Genomic DNA, 19,280 nt, shown 5'->3' with positions numbered 1-19,280 from the left:
CAGCCTATATCTTGGGACTACTTTTGTTGGCAAATGTGCTTTTGTATGCACCTTTCTCCACCTGCACAACTGGTGGCCACTAGCTTATTTGAGAATGGTGCTCCTGTCTCTGCACTACTGCGGAGATGCAGCGGATCTTTCTTGATTGGCCATTAAAAACTTGCTGGGGAGCATTAATGCTTCATGTTGGAAGTGACTGCGGAGAAGAGGCCAGAGAGTATGTGAATGACAGTGGCTACAGAAAAGAGGAAATTGACCGCCACTGCTATCCATGATCCTGAGTAATGTATGGTCACTCAGGAATAAGATTCAAACTCCAACAACGAGATGCTTTCAGTATGGCGAGTCTGTGATGTTAACCAGAAAGTGTTGTCTTCTCTTCTTTCTTTAACAAAACAATCATCTGAGAGGCCCAAAAAATTACCTCAGACCCCACTTATGTCCTCCACCATGAGTACTAGCGTCTTCCCTCAGGGAGATGCTTTAGTGCCCCCCAGTGCAGGCTCAACCACTTTAAGAACTCCTTTGTACTCCTGTCCATCAAAGTGCTAAATAGCAAGCCAGTCAAGGTTGCTTTTTGTAACCATGAACATGTATTTTTTTCAAATTTTTAAAGGTGTGTTGTATGATGGACAAGGTGTAATTGGTTGGTTGATGGGGCAGTAATCTGTGTTTGTATGTATGTACTGTAGGTAATATGTGTGCATGTGTATATGTGACAGCCTGTCTATGTACTATATGTATGTATATATTACTTGTAATTAAACAGCAGATAATGTACTGTATGTGTCCAAGAAAAATTTACTTCAGGACAATATAGTTTTAAAATCTTATCTTATCACCTGTGGCACTGTCTGGCCTTTGGTTACCATCTCATTCCCGACCTTTACTCTGGGGTAACACAGAGCTTTCAGCATGTCAGCGGAGTTGAGCCCCATAAGGTAAGCGATTTTATCGGCCACTGAGGAAGAAATTTTTTTAAAAATATTGTCACTAACAAAGAGAATGTTTAAATATAAATATGTGCTGATAGAACATCTTACCCTCAGTGCCGTCAGGTTCGGCTTGCTCCTCTCTCTGCTTCTGTTTGAACTTCATGTTCCCATGATGCATCACAGCACCTGTCAGCTTATAGATGCTGATTTTCTCATCAGCACTGAAGCCCAGGATGTCAATAGCTGTCTGTTTTTACACAGACCAAAAAAAACATTTTTTTAAATTTTTGCTCAGATATTTTTCATAAAATCTGGAAATAGTACTAGATCTAGTATTAATGAAGTTGTCCACATACATCTGTGGCAATGAATTCCTCCACATCATTGATGCTCTTGACAGTGATTTCACCCTGGCTGATCATTGGATAGTCATAAGGGTTGGTGGTGATGAGTAGGGCCTCTATAAAGAGTTGATGTGCAGCATGTTAACAGTGCTCTCAAACTAGGAAATAACTGAACCACACAATCCTTTAGATTTCTCACCGAGCAGCTCTGGCTTGTGTCCAGTCATGAGCTGGTAGAAGATGTGGTAACTCCTCTCAGCCGACAGTTGGAATGTCACTCTTGACTTTTCCAGCAGATCTTTCAAAAAAAAAAAAAGTCAAAGTTGAAAAACATTTTTGAGTTCAAGTGATGAATCCACCTTTCATCCAAATAAAAATATTTGGCTTAAAACAATGTCTCACAAGTTTCAATATCAGCTGAGGCCAGTTTTCCAGTGGTCGCAAAGTGAATCCTGATGAATTTACCCTTCAAAGATGGATATAATTAGAACAGTTTAAAATTTCCCAGATTTGTAATGTTAACTGAATTTGTATTATGCACTCAATCTGACCTCAGCAACTTACAAAACGAGAAGAGTTGTCATTTCTTACAGTCTTGGCATTACCATAAGCTTCCAGCAGAGGGTTGGCTGCAATGATTTGATCCTCTAGTGACCCCTGGTGAGTATTTAAGTAACTTCATCATGTAGAATATTACTGTTACTGTACTTAGGGTTAGGGATATTTAATTTATTTTTTGTTTAGTTACCTGCATTTTGCCAGGTTCTACCTTCTTTGCTCCAGACACAGCGATTGTCGCAAAGTACTGGATTACACGTTTGGTGTTGACAGTCTTTCCTGCACCAGATTCTCCACTGAGTAGATGTGTTAAAGATGGAAAAGAACATTTTTTCAGTATATTCGAAATTACTTCTTTGGTAAATTAGCTTTTGTGTACGTGCTTCTTTGAAAACCATAATTGTCAGGTACTACATTCACATGCACACATTCTTCTGCTGAAAACATGAAACCTGCATTCACATCTACATGCATTGTTTTAGTGCTGTTGTCTTACCCTAGTATACATGCAACACCATCAGTATTCCGCTCCCTCCCCACCTCTCTGTTACCTTGGTTTTCATTTTTTTGTAGTACATGCCAATTACAACAATGCTTATGAATTTAGATGTCCACGTAACCCATGCTTTACAGTAGAAAAGCAAGGTGTTAAACCGCTTTCTCTCAGTTGATTAAACAGCCTTCACTTTTACATTTCAGAGTTTAGCTTTCTGCAAAAACCCTAGAATAAGCAGTGTAATGATATTCTTAAGTGCATGTAATGATATTTACTCATTAATCTTATTATTCAAAAATCTTTAGTTATCATATTCTACTTACGTAATCAGGATAGACTGATTCTCCCTGTCTGAAACAAGATTTTTTTTTTTCATTTAAATTTTAAATGTGTCAAGCGAAAATAAGGCAGACTCAGGATTAGCACGAAATAAGCATTCCTCTAAGATAATCTTATTTTTTCCTTATTGTTTTGCAAATTGGAATGAAAATGTATATCCCCACTTACCAGTGAGCATGAACTGGTAGGCGTTGTCAGAGATGGAGAAGATGTGAGGTGGGGCTTCAATCCTCTTTTTTCCTCTGTATCCAGTCACAACAACTGAGTCGTACACCGGCAGCCACTTGTAGGGATTGACAGTGACGCAGAACAAGCCAGAGTAGGTCTGAAACAAAGATAGTCCAGTTTTACAATGCTTCCATTCTATCCTAGGAATAAAACACAATTTAGTTAGACTTACGTAGATCATCCATGCTGCGTAACGCTCTTTGAGGTTATACAGCACAGCAGGCTCATTGAGGTGGGTCATCATGGCCATGTCCTCAATTTTGTCAAACTTGGGAGGATTCATGGGGAAGATTTCAGCTTCTTTTACCGTGAGTGTCTAAAAAGGTTTCAGGATGGGTAAGGCAATTACTAAATATGACAATATTTGATTCATGTGACATTTAGTTTTAAAGTCTGTAGCATTATCTAAAATTGATTTGCAGAAGATTTATACATTTTCTAATTGTACTTACTTTCCCACACAGAGTTTTGACGGTAGCTTTGCCACCCTCTTTACTAATAAGAGTACCCTTCAGGTACATCTCATCTGGCTCTACCACAAAAAATGCAGTTTTGGCATCAAAGGGGGTGTTCTGAGCCTCAATTCTCTCTCTTTCTGGCTTCCGGAGGTAAATGGCCGCCGGGCCGAAACACTCCATTTCACCATCTCCCATGATTGCAGTTTACTGTGACAAATCACAAGGAGAGAATGTGCTGAGGGTCGTACACTCTTGTACTATAGAGTAATTTCACATGATCATTGTAGTGAAGAAATTTAAGTAAAATAGTTTGTCGATAATGCAAGAAGACAATAGTAAACAATTAATTTTCCTTTAAAGTCAACTCATCACAAATTGACTGATATTTCATTAGTTTCATGAGTTGTAATTTTATTACAAATACATAATTTCAGTTGTGTTTCTGTTACTGTTACAGTTCTGTTAGACTTTCTTTAAATAATAAACAAGTGTGTAAAGATGTGTAAAGATGCTGTTCCACATGATTGTTTCTAGCTTCACTCATTAACCATCAAATATATACAGTATTCAACATTTGAAGTGGATTAAAGAAGTTCATCAAAGTTGTCCTAAGACAAGAAGATATTTTGGGTTTTAGGACAACTTTGATGGAAGCTTTTGATCGACTTTATATGTTGATATAAATTTTAATACAATTTGGTACTCTATTCAACCAAATGTTTGCTTGGTTACACTTTATTTTAAGGTCCAGTTCTCACTATTAACAAACAGTTAACTATGACTTTTGCCTGCCGATTACTAGTTAGTAAAGTAGGTATTAAATTTAGTTATTTGGTAGGATAAATAAACATAAGTACTAATAAACAGCTAATGAGCTACTAGTTAATAGTGAGAATATCTGTGTAATCACAATGTAATACCTGCTGTCGTTTCCAGAGAGAATGTGTCTGATGTATCTGAGGTAGGAGATGCTAAGAGAAGGGCAAAACAATTTGTCAATCTCATGCAGCAAATATGTGCTTACTCCCAGTAATTCAGTCAGATAAGTTTCAAAATCATGTTTAATATACAGTGCATGTCCATAATGTAAAATCTTAAATATGCTAACTAACTGCCATGTGTCAGGGTTAGCTATTTTAAAATGTGTATATTAGGGTAATAGTGGAAGAAGAACATAATGAGCAACTCACCCACCTTTGGGTTCCAGTCAGTCCTTAAAGGAGCCTGAAGCAGCGTCTTATATAGGCAGAATAATGTTCACTCAGCAGAATGCACTCACTGTATTTGGTCATGTATTCTGAGCTCCGTCTTATGTTCATCAATATCATGACATTGACCACATATATCTTATCAGTTATTGTAATTAACTGCCCAGTCTTAATTAGGTTTAGTTTAGTTTAGTTTAGTTTATAGGAAATACTGTTAGAGGACATCTTGTAGAAGAGATAATGGGTTGAGATAATGACAGTGAATGCTTCGCTAAGATGAGGTGAATTGACACCTTGATGAATTAAATTAATATTTGAGAATAAGCCACCAATACTGTAATTAAAAATGATACTTGATGTATTTATGGGCATGATCAAGCGCCTTAACCTTGAGAAAGGGTTGTTATGTGAAGGTATCAGTTACTGGAGTTCAGACATTGTTTGGGTCTTATGTTGAGCACAATCTTCTTCAAGTGCCTTGGCACTACATTAAAGCCCAGTTTAGCTGTGGAGAAGCTCTCAAATGTCACTGGGATACTGTTCCCAGAGGCCTTGGAAGCTTTTCGTGTGACAAAGCAGCAAATCTGGGCACAGCAGTTGTCATTCATGTCTTTTACACTTATGCTGAAGGCCAGCCACGATCCGGCAGAATAATGCTGCATTGCTGTAAAGACAAAACTATGAAAATATATTATAACATGAGATATGTTTCCTGAAATTAGCACTTTTTCAGGTCATATTCCAAATTAATACTATAACACAGTTACATGTAATGCTTTACAAAGATTTTAATATCCCTTAAGTGATCTTTGTAATGTAGCTTGCATCCTAATACACCATAAGACATGTAGCACTTAAACACATTAAAGTGTCTGATTTCATCTGGCTCTTATTGGACTAAATGCCAAATAAAAGATTTGCTTTTAGACATGCATTTCATTTTTCTTCTCCTGACTCGGCTCATTTCCAGTTTTTGTTTTCAGTTGTACACTGTTATAATAGCTGTGGGGCTTCAGCTGTCTGTTAATTTGTCAATTTTGTTGATCTCAGAATCAGAGACATATTACAGTCAATCAGAGTCTATTGTGCTTTCACAATACACATGGTTTCAAAGTAGCTTTGCAGAGAGTCATACTTTTAGGTCTATAATGTCAGGAAAGTATGACGATATATACCAATGCTACAAGTGATCCTCCATGTTTAGATCTAGCGATATTGCATTTATAGCGTAGTTTACCACATATATCAGTGCTGCAGTGACTCAGGCATGTCTAAGCAGACAAATGCATTTATGATTATTGGATGACTAAATACATGATGTATTGTGTGATTGTGTGATGTTTTTGAGCACTAATGCATGAACGCATCATGAACGTTCCCCTGATTACTACAGGGTTCTTTAGGATGGTGTGTCATGTGCCTGACTTTGGACCATGCCCTTGTCCTTTTTCTTTGCCTTTCAAGGACAATGCAATTTTTCCAACCATCTTTCCTAGACCATTTGAGAAGATGGCAGGAGGCTGTGGAATAAATTCTAAGACATTGACACCTTCTAAGATGGGAACATGTGGACAATAAAATTGTAAGGCATGTTTTCCCTAAGGGAGGACATATTAGGACTTTACACAAATATAGCTGGTCGGTCAGCTATGCCATCAGGGCTTTGCCATTTGTCAGCATAGGTCACACAAGTTATTGTGGTGTCAAGTTGTAAGCTTTGATATCAGATGTTCATTCGCTTTAATCCACCCTGTCTCTGAACCTTATTTAAAAGAATATTGTAGGAAGCTATTGATTCAATTTGTCTTAATTATTGATCATTCCTTTATTTGGTAATTATAAAGGAAAATTTTAGATTAGCATTTATCATTATTTATTCATTTATCAAGTGCTTTTATTCAGCAACTTCAGCAACCGGTACACAGGCATGCTGTTCATGCATTGATTGTTCAACTTTCCTGTTGTTGACATTCAATAGTGGAATTCAACTGAACTTGTCAGGTAACGTTTCTTTAAAAAATTATGATTTTTAGCATGTTTAATTATTTTTGCAGACATTCTCTGGCCATTTGGATGCTTTGTTGTTAAGTGCTTTACTTAGGACAATTCACAAGCAAGAGTTAAATCTTTAGACACAAGTGGTGTGTTTGAAGCGTGAATATAGTGTTGCTAATTCATGTCATGAGAATGCATCTTTTTTTAAAAAAAAATCAGGATTATTTGTCCATCTTTGGAGGGATACATAGGGTCTTGTGATTTAAGCATTTGTTACTGGCAGCAGGTACAGTCTTTATTCTGCCCAGTTCAGGCTAAATTTGTATTTAGTAGTTAGTTTTTTTTATGAGAATTAGGTATTTATATTTTTATGTATTTTCATTTTTTATGGAATTTGAGAATTAGGTATTTAGCTTTTTTTTTTTTTTTTTTTTTTTTTGGGAGGGCTTACTGGAAAATGATAATGCATTTGAGTGCTTTTGGGAGGGCTGGTAGCCAACGATATTGACAGTTTATATCTTTGGTAACAACCTGATATTGTGAAATTACATTTTTAGCTAAAATTTAAATAGTGAGTAATGATCTAATCATTTAGATCATTTAGATTTAGTTTTGTGGGAAACACTTTCCAATTTTTTAAAGGTTGGTTATCTATGTTATTTAACAAAAACTAACACTGAACAGCACTTCTACAACATTTATTAATCAAAATTTTAAATAGCATTTTTTTTAAATGCACTAGTTAAAAAGAGCTTTAGTTAATGCAGGGGTTTTCAACCTGTGGGTCATGCCACAAGCATCTGTTAATTCAGAGGCATAACCTCCAGTAGCCTATTTATGAATACAAGCCAGCACATCTTTAGCCATCCACTTGGGGGTAATCTGAGTAGTCTACTAGTCTGTTAATCAGTTGACAGTTAGAGCAGAGTTGGCTTTGAGTATCTTTGAGTGTTGCTATCAGAAACAGGCACAGCCATCACATTGAATCAGGTAATATATTTATTATCAGGTTATATATTTTAAGGGCAAGACATCTCAATGCGGTACTCACGTGCTGTGATAACATTACATCGTTTCTGTGCTCACTGTGCACACAACTGAATCCCACAAACAAAGCAGGCTCAGTTCCTTGAGATCCGTGCATTTCTTATGTTGATAATGTTAATCAAAAAGAGCAAAAGAAAAAAAATCATTCAAAGCTATCACATAAATGAGGTATGTAGTTTTAATGGATATTTGTGTATATGTTAATGTTAAAGAAATTCGGTGTGAATACAGTAATAGGGGTGGGTGCTTGGGGTGGGGGGTGTGAGTGAAATTGGACAAACCTGTGTGGGGAGCACGTGGCTGAAATGATTGAAAACCCCTGAGTTAATGTATTGTGAACTAACATGAACACAATGACAGTGAAAACATTATGTAGTAACTAATATTAAATTGGATAAATTGGACCTTATTTAAAAGTATTTTCTATTCTGTTTGATCCTGTTCTATTCTATTTTATTCTATTCTTGCACTGTTCCTCCTGTTAACATAATGTTGCCGATGTATGCTGCCCTGTGCTCCTCAGCTGTTTGAATTCTGTACAATTGAACTATAAGTGTCTCCAATCTAACAGCTGCAGTTACTGATGTCACTATAGATTTTTTTTCCACCAACGATCCATCATGATGATTAATGTAACAGTCAATTTACCAAACATGCAGACATCTCTGTCAAAGTTAAATTTAAGTGAATGGATTAAATGGATATAATTAGTAATGAATATGAAATTTGTGCAACATGTCCTCCAACCAATACGCCTGTGTAGGTCGTTTGTCCAAATCCCTGAAATATGACCCATCAGAGCATATACTACAATTGAGCTCCTATCGGCAACAGGACACTTTCATATTAATGCTTTGTACTCTTTTGTCTGTACTATAATTTGGGTTTTGTACAGCTCAGTTGGTAGAGCATCTCATTATGCGATATGCAATCATGTGATCATTGGTCCGATCCCAGATGCTCATAGTCAAGTCATGTCACCTTTATTTATATAGCGCTTTAAACAAAATACATATGCGTCAAAGCAACTGAGCAACATTCATTAGGAAAACAGTGTGTCAATAATGCAAAATGAAAGTTAAAGGCAGTTCATCATTGAATTCAGTGATGTCATCACTGTACAGTTAAATAGTGTCTGTGCGTTTATTTGCAATCAAGTCAACGATATCGCTGTAGATGAAGTGACCCCAACTAAGCAAGCCAGAGGCGACAGCGGCAAGGAACCGAAACTCCATCGGTGACAGAATGGAGAAAAAAACCTTGGGAGAAACCAGGCTCAGTTGGGGGGCCAGTTCTCCTCTGACCAGACGAAACCAGTAGTTCAATTCCAGGCTGCAGCAAAGTCAGATGTGCAGAAGAATCATCTGTTTCCTGTGGTCTTGTCCTGGTGGTCCTCTGAGAAAAGGTCTTTACAGGGGATCTGTATCTGGGGCTCTAGTTGTCCTGGTCTCTGCTGTCTTTCAGGGATGTAGAGGTCCATTCTAGGTGCTGATCCACCATCTGGTCTGGATACGTAATGGGTCCGGGTGACTAGAGTGAACCTCTGATCTGGATACAGACTGGATCTGGTGGCTACGGTGACCTCAGAATAAGAGAGAAATGGACTAATATTAGCGTAGATGCCATTCTTCTAATGATGTAGCAAGTACATCGGGTGTTATGGGAAGTGTTCCCGGTTCCGGTTTACCAAATTAATGCAGCCTAAAAATCCTTTAAAAGCATATTAGTACGTTATGTGTAAGCCAGGTTAAAGAGATGGGTCTTTAATCTAGATTTAAACTGCAAGAGTGTGTCTGCCTCCTGAACAATGTTAGGTAGGTTATTCCAGAGTTTAGGATCTGCCACCCGCAGTTGATTTTGATATTCTAGGTATTATCAAATTCCCTGAGTTTTGCGAACGTAGCGGACGTAGAGGATTATAATTTGAAAGGAGCTCATTCAAATGCTGAGACCATTCAGGGCTTTATAAGTAATAAGCAATATTTTAAAATCTATACGATGTTTGATAGGGAGCCAGTGCAGTGTTGACAGGACCTGGCTAATATGGTCATACTTCCTGGTTCTTGTAAGAACTCTTGCTGCTGCATTTTGGACTAGCTGTAGTTTGTTTACTAAGCGTGCAGAACAACCACCCAATAAAGCATTACAATAATCTAACCTTGAGGTCATAAATGCATGGATTAACATTTCTGCATTTGACATTGAGAGCATAGGCCGTAATTTAGATATATTTTTAAGATGGAAAAATGCAGTTTTACAAATGCTAGAAACGTGGCTTTCTAAGGAAAGATTGCGATCATATAGCACACCTAGGTTCCTAACAGATGACGAAGAATTGACAGAGTAACCATCAAGTCTAAGACAGTGTTCTAGGTTATTACATGCAAAGTTTTTAGGTCCTATAATTAACACCTCTGTTTTTTCTGAATTTAGCAGTAAGAAATTACTCGTCATCCAGTTTTTTATATCGACTATGCATTCCATTAGTTTTTCAAATTGGTGTGTTTCATCGGGCCGCGAAGAAATATAGAGCTGAGTATCATCAGCATAACAGTGAAAGCTAACACCATGTTTCCTGATGATATCTCCCAAGGGTAACATATAAAGCGTGAAGAGTAGCAGCCCTAGTACTGAGCCTTGAGGTACTCCATACTGCACTTGTGATCGATATGATATCAGTTCAGTTCATCTTTATTCATTTCCTGAAGGCAATTTGGTTGCAGCAAACAAGCATACACATAAACAATGTCACACACACATACATGAAAATTTTTACCTAGAACTTAAAAGTTTTACAGCTGAGGGGACAAACAAATTTTTGAACCGATTAGTTTAACTAAGCGGAGTTCTATACCGGCTACCAGACGGGAGAAGATGGAACTCAGAATACAAGGGGTGATAATCATCTAACAAAATGTTCTCGGCTTTACCCAACACCTGTCTATGGTATAACTGAGCCATAGTCATCTGCTTCCTCCCTGTTATTTTGTTTCCCTGATTTACGATCCTCTCCATACGGTTTTTATTTTTCACATTCAGAGAGTTAAACCAGCACAACAATGAAAAGGATAAAAACGACTCAATATAGGATCTGTAAAACATGCACATCAATGTTTCATACACATCAAAAGACCTCAATTTCCTTAAGCAAAACAATCTTTGCTGCCCCTTCTTACACAAATCATCAGTATTTGCGGAAAACGTCAATTTACAATCTAATACGGTACCCAAATACTTGTACTGTTCAACAATCTGGATACTTGTTCCATTAATACTTATTTGCTTATCATCAATTGATTTCCCCCTCAATCTATAATCAGTAGTCATCTCTTTAGTTTTCAGAACATTAAGTTTTAAAAAAGCATTCTGACATCAAACAGTAAAATCCTCAACCACAGGACCATGCGTAGAATCCTCCTCACTCAATAAGCTAACGATTACAGAGTCGTCAGCAAATTTTAAGATGAGCCTATTTTCAAAACTACTCTTACACGCATTAGTGTATAAAATAAATAATAAGTGAGAGAGGACGCACCCACACTAACAAAAGTTTTTGGCTTCTCTAAATGCTGAAATACTAAATGTAAGAGAGTTCCAACAGCATCCTCTACGCCTCGATTATTTCTGTACACAAATTGAAGAGGGTCTAGAGAACTCTGTTTTATGCATAATTTCCCTCTTAACTAATTTTTCTAAACATTTCATCACTAAGGAAGTAAGCGCCACCGGTCTAAAATCATCTAATAACTGTGCATTATGCTTTTTTGGCAATGGAATCAGTGTAGACTGCTTCCACCGTGCAGGTACTTTTTGTATTTTTAGGGACCATGCAAAAATGTCATAAAATTTTGGTCCTAACTGCTCAGCACATTCCTTGCCTTGCTGATTTTACATTGTTTAAAAACTGTTATCACATCTCCTACATCAAAAGGGACACCAACATTACCTCTGTTTATCCTACACTTATTTTTCAAATCCTCAATTTCCAATTCAAAATCATGCGTATCAAATCTCATATAAAAATTATTAAAATCCTGTGATAAAGCTGCATCTGAACTGAATCCGTTCAAACTTATTCTATTATTTATTTTCCTACTATCCTGACCTGTAATTAAATGCATTCCCTCCCAAACGGAACCTACATTTCCATTTTTCAATTTAAACTCAAGATCTTCCTTATAAACTGCTTTAGCCCTCTTTATTTCACACTTAATTTCTCTTTTTAGCATATAATGCTCTACAGTATTTCCCTCTTTGAAAGCCCTGTTCCTTTTTGACAGAAGAATCTTGAGTGATTTTGTAACCCACGGTTTACTGTTTGGAAATTTCTTAAAAGATTTCACAGGTATTGACATGTCCTCACAAAATGTCAAATAACTACAAATTTCATTTACTTGATCAATGTCTGAACCAGAGTCCATAAAAACAGTCCAATCTGTACAATCCAGTCACCCTTTTAAACGTAACGTAGCATCTTCAGACCAGACTTTCGTCTTAATTACCTGTGGCTTTTCACGTTTCAGAACAGTTTTATATATAGGGACAAGTAAAACCATAATATGATCTGAGGTTCCCAAAGGTGGTTTTCCAAATGACTTGTAAGTTCCTTTAATCAACCCATAACACAAATCCAGAATTGAGTCCTTTCGTGTTGGGCAAGTTACATACTGATTGAAGTGGCCCAGTGATTTCTTCAAAGAACACTTATTAAAATCTCCCAGAATAAAACAGGGTGCGTCGGGTGATGCGGATTGTAATTCATGAACCACCCGTTCAGTCTCCCTTACCACATTATCCTCATTTGCTCGAGGGTGGATGTACACTACCGTAACGAGCAGCTGAGGAAACTCCCGGGGCAAGTACTGAGGTCTTAGTGCCACAGTCAATAATTGATATCTTTCGTGCACACTCTCCCCTTAATGTGCACAGATTTGCACCAGCTTTCTCTAATATACAGACATACCCCACCTCCTTGCGCTTTACCTGTTACCGTTTCATCCCGATCCATGCGAACAGGCACTCCAAAGTCATCCAGTCGTACACTCGAATCCGAATCCCCCTCGGAGAGCCACGTCTCCGTGAACGCCATTACGCAATCATTTCTATAGTCATGCTGGAATTTCACCATAGCTTGGAGCTCATCCATCTTTTTACGTAAAGACTGCACATACGTTAACAAAATTGTAGGGAGAGGAGTTTTAGAAAGAATTAGTTTTTTTCATTTTCTGACGAACACCTCCTTTCTGTCCTCTCTTCCGAATTTTTAATGTAGAGTCTTTTTGTCGCGAGCAATTTTGTTTTTGTCCAACAGCAACAGGTGAAAAACTTCCCAAATCAGGATAGCCGAATCCCACGGGTTGTTTCACGTTGTTAGGCTTGTACCATTGTAAAAGAAACTCCCAGGAATATTGGATTCGTACCGACTCCTGAGGTGATTCAAACACACACAAACTCAGGTGGATCAGGTGAAGTCAGTAAAACAATAATCCCCATTTCCTCCATCAAGCCTCTCCTTTTCCAGTTATTCAGTAGGGTATAGAACAAATATCCGCATCCGACAGTGTTGAAAAAAAAATAAAAAATAAAATAAATAAATAAAATTTTAAGACACAGAAAAGCAAGAAAAAACAACTGACAAAGAACATCGACACATGTAGCTGCGAGTCGCCGCGTGCGCATGCGCCTCCTCCTCAACAAGCTCTCTTCATTCACTGCTACGAATTGATGGCGGTCATATAAGTACGATTTAAACCATTCTAATGCACTTCCATTAATGCCAACAAAGTGTTCAAGTCTATGCAAAAGAATGTTGTGGTAAATTGTGTCAAAGCAGCCCTAAGATCCAATAGAACTAATAGAGAGATACAACCACGATCAGATGATAAGAGCAGGTCATTTGTAACTCTAAGAAGAGCAGTCTCAGTACTATGATACGGTCTAAATCCTTACTGGAAATCCTCACATATACCATTTTTCTCTGAGAAGGAATATAATTGTGAGGATACCACCTTTTCTAGTATCTTGGACAGAAAGGGGAGATTCGAGATTGGTCTATAATTAACTAGTTATTTGGGATCAAGTTGTGGCTTTTTGATGAGAGGCTTAATAACAGCCAGTTTTTAAGGTTTTGGGGACATATCCTAATGAAAATGAGGAATTAAAAATAGTCAGAAGAGGATCTATGACTTCTGGAAGCACCTCTTTTAGGAGCTTAGATGGTATAGGGTCTAACATGTTGTTGGTTTAGATGATCTAACAAGTTTATACAATTCTTCCTCTCCTATAGTAGAGAATGAGTGGAACTGTTCCTCAGGGGGTCTATAGTGCACTGTCTGATGCGATACTCTAGCTGACGGCTGAATGGTTGCAGTTTTATCTCTAATAGTATCGATTTTAGAAGTAAAGTAGTTCATAAAGTCATTACTGCTGTGGTGTTGGGAAATGTCAACACTTGTTGAGGCTTTATTTTCCGTTAATTTAGCCACTGTATTGAATAAATACCTGGGGTTATGTTTGTTTTCTTCTAAAAGAGAAGAAATGTAATCGGATCTACTCTTAAACTCTTTAATAAAGTCTGTATGGTGCCCTGGTGGCCTGTATACAGTAGCCAGTACAAACATCACATGGGATTTATCATTAGCATTTATTTCTCTGGATAATGTTATATGAAGCACCATTACTTCAAACGAGTTATACTTGAAGCCTGCCCTCTGAGAAATCCTGAAAACGTTGTTATAAATTGAAGCAACACCTCCCCCTTTGCCTTTTAGACGTGGCTCATGTTTTTAACAGTAATCTTGCGGGGTGGACTCATTTTTTCAATTCAATTCAATTCAAGTTTATTTGTATAGCGCTTTTTACAATACAAATCGTTACAAAGCAACTTTACAGAAAATTATGTTTCTACAATATTTAGTAGTAGCTAGTAGTTTGTGCTCGTTTGACAGGATTTTAGAAAAAATAAAAAAAAATAATAATAATACAAGACGTAGTCAGCTAGACGATCAACTATTCAACTATTCCAGAGTTTGGGAGCCAAATGTGAGAAAGCTCTACCTCCTTTAGTGGACTTTGCTATCCTAGGAACTACCAAAAGTCCAGCGTTTTGTGACCTTAGGGTGCGTGATGGGTTGTAGCGTGGTAGAAGGCTAGTTAGGTACGCAGGAGCTAAACCATTTAGGGCCTTATAGGTAAGTAATGATAATTTGTAACTGATACGGAACTTAATAGGTAGCCAGTGCAGAGACTGTAAAATTGGGGTAATATGATCATATTTTCTTGACCTCGTAAGGATTCTAGCTGCTGCATTTTGAACTACCTGTAGCTTGTTTATTGACGAAGCAGGACAACCACCTAGAAGTGCATTACAATAGTCCAGTCTAGAGGTCATGAATGCATGAACTAGCTTTTCTGCATCAGAAACAGATAACATGTTTCGTAGCTTGGCAATGTTTCTAAGATGGAAGAATGCAGTTTTTGTAACATTGGAAATATGATTTTCAAAAGACAAATTGCTGTCTAATATAACACCCAGATTTCTGACTGTAGAGGAAGTAACAGTACATCCGTCTAGTTGCAGATTGTAATCTACAAGATTCTGTGTAGTGTTTTTTGGTCCAATAATTAATATCTCTGTCTTATCCGAATTTAATTGGAGAAAATTATTTGTCATCCAATCTTTTACATTTTTAACACACTCTGTTAGCTTAGATAATTGGGAAGTTTCATCTGGTCTCGTTGAGATATATAGCTGAGTATCATCAGCATAACAGTGGAAGCTAATTCCGTATTTTCTAATAATATTACCAAGGGGCAACATGTATATTGAAAATAGAAGGGGACCTAGGACGGATCCTTGTGGCACTCTATATTTTACTGATGATAAATGAGATGACACCCCATTTAAGTAAACAAAATGGTAGCGATCGGACAGGTAGGATCTAAACCATCTTAGAGCCTGCCCTTGAATACCTGTATAGTTTTGTAATCGATCTATGAGTATGTCATGATCTATGGTGTCGAACGCAGCACTAAGATCAAGTAAGACTAGAAATGAGATGCAGCCTTGATCTGACGCAAGGAGCAGGTCATTTGTAATTTTAACAAGTGCAGTTTCTGTGCTATGGTGGGGCCGGAAGTGAAATTCTTCATACAGATCATTTTTATGCAGGAAGGTGCTCAATTGAGCAGACACAACTTTTTCTAAAATTTTAGACATAAATGGAAGATTTGAAATAGGCCTATAATTTGCCAGTACACTAGGATCTAGTTTTGGTTTCTTAATAAGAGGCTTGATAACCGCCAGCATGAATGGTTTTGGGACGTGACCTAAAGATAACGACGAGTTAATGATATTGAGAAGCGGTTCTTCGGCTACAGGTAACAGCTCTTTCAGTAATTTAGTGGCTACAGGATCTAATAAACATGTTGTTGGTTTAGATACAGTGATAAGTTTATTTAGCTCTTCCTGTCCTATATTTGTAAAGCACTGCAGTTTATCTTTGGGTGCGATGGATGAAACTGAAGTTTTAGATGCTGTAAAATCTACATTCGCTATTGTATTTCTAATGTTATCTATTTTATCAGTGAAGAAATTCATAAAGTCATTACTATTTAACGTTGGTGGAATATTTGAATCAGGTGGCATCTGGTAATTTGTTAACTTAGCCACTGTGCTAAATAAAAACCTTGGATTATTTTGGCTATTTTCAATGAGTTTGTGTATATGCTCTGCCCTAGCAGTTTTTAGAGCCTGTCTATAGCTGGACATACTGTTTTTCCATGCAATTCTAAAAGCTTCCAAGTTAGTTTTTCTCCATTTGCGTTCAAGACTACGAGTTACTTTCTTGAGAGAGTGAGTATTACTGTTATACCATGGTACAGTACGTTTTTCTCTAACCTTTTTCAATATGATGGGGGCAACAGCTTCCAATGTATTAGAGAAAATAGTGCCCATGTTTTCAGTAATTCATGTGTATTTTTGGGTACAAATAGCAGTTGAGATAGATCAGGCAGGTTATTTGCGAATCCTTCTTTGGTGGCTGGAACAATATGTCACCTTTATTTATATAGCGCTTTAAACAAAATACATTGCGTCAAAGCAACTGAACAACATTCATTAGGAAAACAGTGTCAATAATGCAAAAATGATAGTTAAAGGCAGTTCATCATTGGATTCAGTTATGTCATCTCTGTTCAGTTAAATAGTGTCTGTGCATTTATTTGCAATCAAGTCAACGATATCGCTGTAGATGAAGTGTCCCCAACTAAGCAAGCCAGAGGCGACAGCGGCAAGGAACCGAAACTCCATAGGTGACAGAATGGAGAAAAAAACCTTGGGAGAAACCAGGCTCAGTTGGGGGGTCAGTTCTCCTCTGACCAGACGAAACCAATAGTTCAATTCCAGACTGCAGCAAAGTCAGATTGTGCAGAAGAATCATCTGTTTCCTGTGGTCTTGTCCTGGTGCTCCTCTGAGACAAGGTCTTTACAGGGGATCTGTATCTGGGGCTCTAGTTGTCCTGGTCTCCGCTGTCTTTCAGGGATGTAGAGGTCCTTTCTAGGTGCTGATCCACCATCTGGTCTGGATACGTACTGGATCCGGGTGACTGCAGTGACCCTCTGATCTGGACACAGACTGGATCTGGTGGCCACGGTGACCTCGGAACAAGAGAGAAACAGACAAATATTAGCGTAGATGCTATTCTTCTAATGATGTAGCAAGTACATAGGTTGTTATGGGAAGTGTTTCCGGTTCCGGTTTACCTAATTAATGCAGCCTAAAAATCCTTTAACGGATTTGGATAATAAAAGCATATTAGTATGTTATGTGTATGCCAGGTTAAAGAGATGGGTCTTTAATCTAGATTTAAACTGCAAGAGTGTGTCTGCCTCCCGAACAATGTTAGGTAGGTTATTCCAGAGTTTGGGCGCCAAATAGGAAAAGGATCTGCCGCCTGCAGTTGATTTTGATATTCTAGGTATTATCAAATTGCCTGAGTTTTGATAACGTAGCGGACGTAGAGGATTATAATGTAAAAGGAGCTCATTCAAATACTGAGGTGCTAAACCATTCAGGGCTTTATAAGTAGTAAGCAATATTTTAAAATCTATGCGATGCTTGATAGGGAGCCAGTGCAGTGTTGACAGGACCGGGCTAATATGGTCATACTTCCTGGTTCTAGTAAGAACTCTTGCTGCTGCATTTTGGACTAGCTGTAGTTTGTTTACTAAGCGTGCAGAACAACCACCCAATAAAGCATTACAATAATCTAACCTTGAGGTCATAAATGCATGGATTAACATTTCTGCATTTGACATTGAGAGCATAGGCCGTAATTTAGATATATTTTTGAGATGGAAAAATGCAGTTTTACAAATGCTAGAAATGTGGCTTTCTAAGGAAAGATTGCGATCAAGTAGCACACCTAGGTTCCTAACTGATGATGGAGAATTGACAGAGCAACCATCAAGTCTTAGACAGTGTTCTAGGTTATTACAAGCAGAGTTTTTAGGTCCTATAATTAACACCTCTGTTTTTTCAGAATTTAGCAGTAAGAAATTACTTGTCATCCAGTTTTTTATATCGACTATGCAATCCATTAGTTTTTCAAATTGGTGTGTTTCACCGGGCTGCGAAGAAATATAAAGCTGAGTATCATCAGCATAACAGTGAAAGCTAACACCATGTTTCCTGATGATATCTCCCATGGGTAACATATAAAGCGTGAAGAGTAGCGGCCCTAGTACTGAGCCTTGAGGTACTCCATACTGCACTTGTGATCGATAGGATACATCTTCATTCACTGCTACGAACTGATGGCGGTCATATAAGTACGATTTAAACCATGCTAATGCACTTCCACTGATGCCAACAAAGTATTCAAGTCTATGCAAAAGAATGTTGTGGTCAATTGTGTCAAACGCAGCACTAAGATCCAATAAAACTAATAGAGAGATACACCCACGATCAGATGATAAGAGCAGATCATTTGTAACTCTAAGAAGAGCAGTCTCAGTACTATGATACGGTCTAAATCCTTACTGGAAATCCTCACATATACCATTTTTCTCTAAGAAGGAATATAATTGTGTGGATACCACCTTTTCTAGTATCTTGGACAGAAAAGGGAGATTCGAGATTGGTCTATAATTAACTAGTTCTTTGGGGTCAAGTTGTGGTTTTTTGATGAGAGGCTTAATAACAGCCAGTTTGAAGGTTTTGGGGACATGTCCTAATGACAATGAGGAATTAATAATAGTCAGAAGAGGATCTATGACTTCTGGAAGCACCTCTTTCAGGAGCTTAGATGGTATAGGGTCTAACATACATGTTGTTGGTTTAGATGATTTAACAAATTTATACAATTCTTCCTCTCCTATGGTAGAGAATGAGTGGAACTGTTCCTCAGGGGGTCTATAGTGCACTGTCTGATGTGATACTGTAGCTGACGGCTGTATGGTTGCAATTTTATCTCTAATAGTATCGATTTTAGAAGTAAAGTAGTTCATAAAGTCATTACTGCTGTGGTGTTGGGAAATGTCAACACTTGTTGAGGCTTTATTTTTCGTTAATTTAGCCACTGTATTGAATAAATACCTGGGGTTATGTTTGTTTTCTTCTAAAAGAGAAGAAAAGTAATCGGATCTAGCAGTTTTTAATGCTTTTCTGTAG

At 37.6% G+C, this 19,280-nt stretch overlaps 1 protein-coding gene across 2 annotated transcripts in view; it reads right to left on the bottom strand.

Moving 5' to 3' along the window:
* Window positions 1-19,280, bottom strand: part of LOC132098192 (myosin heavy chain, fast skeletal muscle) — a 48,313-nt gene that overhangs the window by 8,072 nt on the left and 20,961 nt on the right. Inside the window, exons 1-11 of one of the 2 annotated variants that reach the window (XM_059504382.1) lie at window positions 3,353-3,592; window positions 3,073-3,216; window positions 2,841-2,997; window positions 2,657-2,684; window positions 2,028-2,133; window positions 1,844-1,936; window positions 1,682-1,745; window positions 1,479-1,577; window positions 1,292-1,395; window positions 1,044-1,182; window positions 843-961 (exon numbers count right to left, since the gene is read on the bottom strand). In XM_059504382.1, coding sequence (XP_059360365.1) covers window positions 843-961; window positions 1,044-1,182; window positions 1,292-1,395; window positions 1,479-1,577; window positions 1,682-1,745; window positions 1,844-1,936; window positions 2,028-2,133; window positions 2,657-2,684; window positions 2,841-2,997; window positions 3,073-3,216; window positions 3,353-3,553 — 1,254 coding nt within the window. In that variant the 5' untranslated portion in view covers window positions 3,554-3,592. Of the gene's footprint in view, window positions 1-842; window positions 962-1,043; window positions 1,183-1,291; window positions 1,396-1,478; window positions 1,578-1,681; window positions 1,746-1,843; window positions 1,937-2,027; window positions 2,134-2,656; window positions 2,685-2,840; window positions 2,998-3,072; window positions 3,217-3,352; window positions 3,593-19,280 lie in introns of those variants that run through there. The other variant, XM_059504381.1, reaches the window with a different exon arrangement.

Source organism: Carassius carassius, chromosome 21, assembly GCF_963082965.1.
Source record: "Carassius carassius chromosome 21, fCarCar2.1, whole genome shotgun sequence".
Lineage (NCBI taxonomy): Eukaryota > Metazoa > Chordata > Actinopteri > Cypriniformes > Cyprinidae > Carassius > Carassius carassius.
This window is presented reverse-complemented; position numbering and strand designations above follow the sequence as displayed.